We start from the raw sequence: 7,699 nt of genomic DNA on the forward strand, positions 1-7,699 counted from the left end.
TGAAGTGGATTAACAGCTTGGTTTACATAAAGCTGACAAATAGCTGGGCTGTTGCGCATCCCTTGAGGGAGGACTCTCCACTGGAAACGTTGTGCTGTGCCCTGGTGGTTTGTGCGTGGCACAGTGAAGGCGAACCGCGGGCAGTCTCGTGGATGGAGAGGGATGGAGAAAAAGCAGTCCTTGATGTCGATGATTGCTGCATGCATATGCTGCGGGACTGCAGTGGGGTGCGGGCATCCTGGTTGAGGTGACCCCATTGGCTTGATGTGCTTGTTGATCTCACACAGGTCGTGGAGAAGGCGGTATTTACCAGTGCCTTTCTTGCTGATTACAAAGATAGGTGAATTATAGGGACTGGTGGATGGTTCAATGTGCCCTGCCTGTAATTGCTCTTCGACGAGAGCAGAGAGGGCTTGCAGTTTGTAGGCTGGCAAGGGCCACTGCTCGACCCAGATGGGCTCCTCTGTGTCCCAATCCAGAGGGATAGGGTCAGGCGTTGTGATGGGAGCAGTGGCCCCTATAAGGGGGGGGGGGCAGATTGAGCAAAAGGGCCTCGGTAGTTAGGATAGCTCCCGTTTGGCTGAGGATGTCTCTGCCCCAGAGGATGCCGCCAACGGTGGAGAGGATGAGGGGGCGGAAGTGACCCTGCCGGCCCTCTCGGTCCTCCCATTTGATAGGAGTGGCACATCTCCAGGACTCGGCGGAGACTGTGGCCCCAATTACTTGAGGCCCCTGCTCAAGAGCCCAGTGAATGAAGGCGGCAATCTCAAAGGGAATGCAGGAGACTTCAGCACCGGAGTCGAGGAGTCCCTCTAACCATTGCCCTTCAATTTTGAGCTCCATGACGGGCTTGGAGGCGCTTTTGATGGGAACTGTCCACATCAAGGCTTGGGGTTTCTCTGATGGGTGGCCTCTTGGGGGCGGGGCTGAGGCTTGCCCCGCTGGGAGTTTAAAGGTTGCCGAGGGTTTGCTGAGCGGCAGTCACGGGCCCAGTGAAATCCTTTTCCGCATCGCGGGCACGGGGTAGAAGGTCCTCTTGCGCGGCCTTGAGGACGAGATACAGGCGGCAGACGAGGCGCTTGGTTTGTTGGTGGTTGAGGACAGTCGCGGGCGAAGTGACCTGTCTCTCCACATCGGAAGCATCCGGACGAGACTGCCATAGCTGATGCAAAGGCATTGGCTAATGTTTTGGCCTGTGGGTCTATTTCGCGGCATGCAAGAACCCAGTCATGGATGGCTTTGTCTCGCATAGTTGAGATGATTTGGCGGCAGGCTTCAAGGCTGCCCTCTATGATGAGATCTTTTGCAAGGGCAAGTTGGGCTTCTTCCCCACGAACTTTACGTTGACAGGCTTCAAGAACGCGGGCCACAAAGGTGGCAAAGTCCTCATCTTTGCCCTGAGTGAGTTGGGTGATTTTAGTAGGACGCATAGTGGAAACATTTCGGTAAGCTTGCAAGGAGATAGTTTTCAGTCGTTGCCAGAATCCTGGGTCGACATTGCGGTACAGCGCTGGATCAACAAAGGTGCCGGTACTGGTGTAGGCATCTGGATGGTCATTAACGCCTGTGCGAGCGTTGTTGGCCATTTGCCTTTCTGCTTCAGCTTGGAAGTGTGCTCTCCATTCAATGAATTGGCCTGGTGTAAGAATGGCTCGGGCTAAGGAGATCCAGTCGTATGGGAGGACGAGTTGGGCTCCTAGTTCTTCTAACAGCTGTTGTGCATAAGGGCTGCCAACTCCATCTTCTTTAACGGCTTTTCGAAGCATTTTCATTTCGTCGTTGGTAAATGGGAACCATTCTTGTGGGCACGCTGCAGTGGGCACTGGATTTAAGGGAAAGAGGTGCGTAGTTGGCTGGACGAGAACACGAGGATGTTGGGGCATCCAGGAATTAGTGGCCTGCCATGAAGTTGCATAAGATGGCGGTGGTTGGCAACATGGCGGCTTTCCTGCCGGCGTGTGCTGAGATGGTGGCGGTTGGTTTTCCGGTTTATAACAAGATGGCGGAGGCCTATCTTCCGGTCTACACCAAGATGGTGGCGGCCTCTCTTCCTGTCTATACCAAGATGGAGGCGGCCCCTCTTCCGGTCTACACCAAGATGGCGGCGGCCTCTCTTCCTGTCTATACCAAGATGGCGGCGGCCTCTCTTCCTGTCTATACCAAGATGGCGGCAGCCTCTCTTCCGGTCTACACCAAGATGGTGGCATGGCAGGAAGAGGCGGGTAGAGAGAGGCCGACTCTTTACCGGAAGGCTCATGCCTCCCTTTTTCGGGCAAGGAAGAAGGCGGAAGTTCGCCATCTTGAGGATTTGTGGGTGGGGACTCTCCGTCTTCGGGTGGAGAAGAGGGGGGAAGTTCACCATTTTGAGGCGGTGGAAGAGGGTGACGCTCAAGATCGGCATTGAGCTGCTCGGATAAGGACTCGGTATCTGAGTTGGGAGTGTTTTCGTCATCAGGGTTGCAGTCGAGCGGCCGCGCAGCAGTCCCGGTGGAAATTTGGTAAGCGTCCTTTGGGGCTGGCGCACCAAGGAGGCAGGCGCGGATGGCCACGAGGGTGGGCAGGAGGCCGGGGGGAAACGACCTGCCATCATGCTCCATAGAGGAGGTGACACGATCAATGAGACATGAGTAAGTGTCTGGGCTCTAAAGGTGGCAGGTGGCTAGCCACGGATTAAAGGGCAACAGAAGGTCCCAGTACTTTCGGAGCTGTCGCAAGGAGACTTTAACTTGGTTCGTATTAAGTAAGGCAGCTAGTGCCCTAACTTGGGGCGCCTGACGGGAGGATAGACGCCCGCCCATGACCTTCGCCTGGGGCCGGTAACGAGGGGTCCTTACCTTAGAAGCGCAGCGACTGAAGAGACGAGGGGCAGCAACGGGGCGGGAACCGGACACCGCTGGGGGTCCCTGTTCGGGCACCAGATGACGGGCTGCTCGCTCCCTGAGGGGTCGGGGGTCAGCGGGGGTAGACGGAGGGGCTGGCACGGCCGACGATGATGCTCTAAGACCCAGGCGAGGAGTGGGCCAGAGCGGGGCTTCTAAGGCGTGGGAGGACGCATGGTAAGGAGAGACCACGGAGACAGTCTGGAGTGCAGAGCAAGTCTAATTTATTACGGAAGTGCAGGGGTTTATATAGAGAATGAGGAGGGCAGGGGTAGAGCAGGAGGAGTGATGGTTACGGGGCGGCTGGGGGTTGGCAGAAACTCGTGAGCAGACTTGTGGTCTTGTGTCGTTAGCTGTTACTAGGGAAGTGGGCAGATTTTAGGTTAGGATACAACAACTCTTTACCTTAATCACATATTTCAAAAAAAAATGTATAACTTTTACAAGCTGCCCAAATCTTATGAATATAGTTCCATATATCTTACAGCAGTATACACCAGTGTAAGGTTTCTTGGTTTTTTTTGGGTGGAGGTGTGTGTATGGTTTCTTGCACTTAACAAAATGCCTCTGTGATTCATCCTTTTTCACCTACGCCTTCCTTTCCATCTTCTTCTTCAACTATGTATAAAATCTATTGTTGAATTGCTTAGTTTTCCATGGCTTCTGTAACAAAGTACCATAGACTAGTTTGCTTAAATAAAAGAAATTTATTGTCTCACAGTTCTGGAGGCTAGACATCTGAATCAAAGTATTGACAGAATCATGTTTCATCTGAAATGTTTAGAGTTCTGACAGTGGCTGGCAATCCATGGAGTTTCTTGACTTATGGTGTAATTCTAACTCTGCCTTCATCATATAACCATCTCTGTTCTCTTTACTGTGTCCAAATTAGCTCTACTTACACAAATACCAGTAATATTAGATTAGGATACACTGAAATCTGGTTTGTCTTATCTAATCACATTTTCAAAAACTCTCTTTCCAAATAAAGTCATATACACTGAATCAAGTGTAAGAATTGAACTTTCCATTGTGGAGTGACACAGTTCAATTCAAAATAATTGACCATATGGACCACAAAAAGTCATGTCATTCCCACATGCAAAATATAGCCATTCTATCAGTACCTCAAAAGACCTAAGTCATTTCAGTAACAACTCTAAAAACCAAATCTGATCAAATTTCACTTTGGATAATGTTCTATCCTGATAAAATGCCTCTCTACATGAAGACTGTGAAACCTAAAAAACAAGTTACCTACTTCCAAAAAGACAATTTTGTGAAGGGATATAAGAGAGGCATTCTTGTCCCAGGAGAGAGAAATTGAAAGAAAAAGGGATCACCAGTCTCATGCAAAAATTCCATTAGATTGCAGGGCTTGGGAGCAGTCTGTGTCTTGTCCTCTTGGCCTGATGGAGTGACACTCAAATGATCTCTGCCTATGAAGATGACAACCTTACTCTCTCCAAAGACCAAGTTGGTGGTCATGTCCTTTGAACACGGGAAGGGATATCCCACCCTTTCAGTAATGAGGGTAGGCTTGCTCTCTTGACCCAATGAAATACTTGTAGCCTAGACATCTGTATTCATGATTCTGTCCTTGGAGTAATTTTTCCTTTATTTTGTCCCCTCTCTGTAGCTTTCAATCCAAGTTGGCAGTGTTTCTCTTAATGCAAAAATCTCAAGAACCTTCTTGGTCTCTGGCAATCCATGGAAGTTCAATTCATTAGACAGAAGGATACACCAAAGATCTTTCCTAAATTAACATACATTTATTGCTGAGTTTTTCTGTGGCTTTACTCTTTAGTGCTATCTAAAGTCTTTTCACATATAATAAACTGTTGTAAATGACCTAATTTACTATATAGATATTCTACATTTAACTTGAACAGTAAGTTTTCACAGATATTTCCTAATCCTGTATAAGGCAGCTTTGACCTCTTTATTCTTTAAGCTATAGATCATGGGATTCAACATGGGTATTACCAAGGTATAAAATACAGAGGCCATTTTATCAGTATCAAAGGAGTGATTGGACTTGGGCTGCAAATACATAAAAAATAAAGTCCCATATAACACAGTAACTGTCATCAGGTGAGATCCACATGTGGAGAAGGCCTTTTGTCTGCCTTCAGCAGAGTTCATCCTGAGGATGGCCTTAAGGATCAGCATGTAAGATAAGAGAACTATTAGAAGAGATGAAACCAGATTAAATGCTGAAAATATCAGTATTATCAACTCAATATCACGTGTACTTGAGCACAGCAAAGTTAACAAGGGGAGACTGTCACAATAGAAATGACTTATGACATTAATGCCACAGAAGGATGAAATAAAAATCTTTATGGTGGTTAGCAGGGACAGAAAGGCACTGTAGAGATAGGGGATTGCCACCAGCACCCAGCATACTTTCTGGGACATCACTACTGTGTATAGCAGGGGGTTACAGATGGCCACATAGCGGTCATAGGCCATTGCTGAGAGAATGAAAAGTTCACTAATGATGAATGTGATGAAGAAAGCTAGTTGTGTAGCACAGCACTTATATGAGATAGTATTTTGTTTCACTATAAAACTCCCTAACATTTTGGGTCCCACAGCTGTTGAGTAACCAAGATCAATAAAAGCCAGGTGTCTGAGGAAAAAGTACATGGGTGTTTGTAATCTGGAGTCCATCTGGGTGAGTATGATCATGCCCATGTTACCCACCACTGAGATTATGTAGATGAGGAGAAACATCCCAAATAATGGAGCCTGCAGCTCAGCGATGTCTGTGATCCCAGTCAGAATGAATTCATTCAGCAATGTTCGATTTTGTGTGTCCATCCAGGCCATTAGGAAAACTTACTGTGTGAAGAACCATCAAAACAGTTGTCGGATTTCAATAGTGATCACTGGTAAAAATTTCAGTATGCAAATTCATTATGTGTAAGATACATACATTTAAAATATTTTGGATGAAGGAATTTAAAGTAACACCCTCATCTATCACTGAAAATATAACCACACTTGGAAGCTGTCATAAGGTATTTAGTAAATATTTTAATTGTGTGTCAGATACTATTCAGCATCCCAGGATATACACAATTCTTTCATGGCTTGGTCAGAAACAGCATACTTGAGAAATTTGGTCTACTTTGGAAATCCTGGTATTCTATTTATTTATTTTTCTTTTTACAATTCATTAAATTGTTTAAAACATACCACATTTTTAAGAAGAAATTTTAATAAAAAATTCCCTTCACTCCTTTCCTTTACACTTCTGTCCAAATGTCTAGAGAAAAACATATTAACTCATTTAGCAGATTTTGGTTTACTTCCTTCATTTTTTTTTTTTCTTTTTAAATTTTTTTCCTTCATTCTTAATTCCACATTTAAATAGTACTCTCATTTCATTTTTAAATTGTATTTTCACTCCATTCTGTAATGATAGGTAAGAATCTAGCTCATTTGCATGATACCTCAACATGCCTATTCTACTGCATTTAAATCACTTTAAAATTGTGTATACGGTACTTCAACACTCTTCTGGACTATTCAAAACTCATAACTCATCCTTTGCAACTCATCCAAGGAGGTAAGTTTAATCTTGTTTTTACAGAAGTTATAAACAACATTTAAGGTCCACCATTTCATATATATATATATATATATATATATATTCAAGAATCCTAAACAACATCAATATATCATTAAGATCAGCTTTATAAAAGTAACCTCTAATCTACTTTGTGTCTCTATGAATTTGCCTATTCTAGACATGTCACATGCAAAGAGTCTTGACAGAGATTAATAAATTGATCAGATTAAAATCGTACTGCTTACTTAGAAAGGAAAGGGGGAAAAAGAGGAAGAAAAGTAGAAAGGAGGGAAGAATCTGGAATTGTTGTAGAATTTGAGAGAAGTTCAATTATTTGAGTATAGAGAGGCCAAGACTCAGGAATGATTTTGAGAAGGAAAAATGGTTTATTGATGGCTGGCCGGACTCGGGAGCTTTCTGTTTGAATCCCGAGCCCTGAACAAGATTTTCAAATGTCTTTTATACAGAGAGGAAAGGCCAATGGTCCTTTTGTTTCAGTTCTCAATAGGCTTCAATTAGCATATATATCTTCCACATCTTAGGTAAGCTTTTAGCATGGACTCCAGATATTCTAGATAAGATTTGGCATATTTGGTTTTTGCATTTCCCCTAAATACTTAAAGTTTATAGCCCTTGCATTGTTAAACTGTTTCCTGGGACTGGAGCCGTTGCCATTGTCCCTAAAGGCAGGACTGCAGCCTCTTACCGTTCCACACCCACAAGTCAAACAGCTTAGGTTATCTCTGAAGAGACAAAGAGCCTTCCACCCATAGCCCACATCAGAATGACTCTAAAAATATGTTAGAACTGGTAGTCCATGGGTGATTGCATCAGTAGAGATATGTATACATATTATTTTAAAATTATAAAACAAAATGGGCAAACACTCAGACACCCCTCATCGCTTAAAACTTACAAAACCATGAGCCCATATACATGTTCCATTCATATTTGGGTAAAATATAGTGCATTATTTCAGTAAGGAAACACTAAGGTCACAATAGAGGGACATCAGTGAATGATATAATTTTGTAGTTGAATGTAAAATCAAATGGTAATGCAGCTTGTGATCTTTAAATATATTTTTGATCTTTGCTACTTCACCATAATTATATCTCAGTATTCCAGATTCTCAAATACATGGACAAAATCCTATGGGCTGAGCTACACATTTTGCCCTGTAGCTGTCATAATACAGGGATCTATGGAGAGGTATGGGAAGGTCTCATACTTTTCCCAT

General features: G+C 44.4%; 2 protein-coding genes across 2 annotated transcripts; both read right to left on the bottom strand.

Annotated features, from left to right (window-relative positions):
• Positions 1 to 881: 881 nt before the first annotated feature.
• On the bottom strand, positions 882 to 2,597 carry LOC139439911 (endogenous retrovirus group K member 7 Gag polyprotein-like). The gene has a single exon (XM_071218331.1). It carries the CDS (start codon positions 2,595 to 2,597, stop codon positions 882 to 884), a length of 1,716 nt encoding a protein of 571 aa, XP_071074432.1.
• A 2,181-nt stretch (positions 2,598 to 4,778) lies between these two features.
• LOC101438857 (olfactory receptor 8K3-like) lies at positions 4,779 to 5,705 on the bottom strand. Its single transcript, XM_012518979.1, has one exon. The coding sequence runs from the start codon at positions 5,703 to 5,705 to the stop codon at positions 4,779 to 4,781; it is 927 nt and encodes a 308-aa protein (XP_012374433.1).
• Between the last annotated feature and the right edge of the window lie 1,994 nt (positions 5,706 to 7,699).

This window comes from Dasypus novemcinctus, chromosome 10 (genome assembly GCF_030445035.2).
Source record: "Dasypus novemcinctus isolate mDasNov1 chromosome 10, mDasNov1.1.hap2, whole genome shotgun sequence".
NCBI classification, from domain to species: domain Eukaryota; kingdom Metazoa; phylum Chordata; class Mammalia; order Cingulata; family Dasypodidae; genus Dasypus; species Dasypus novemcinctus.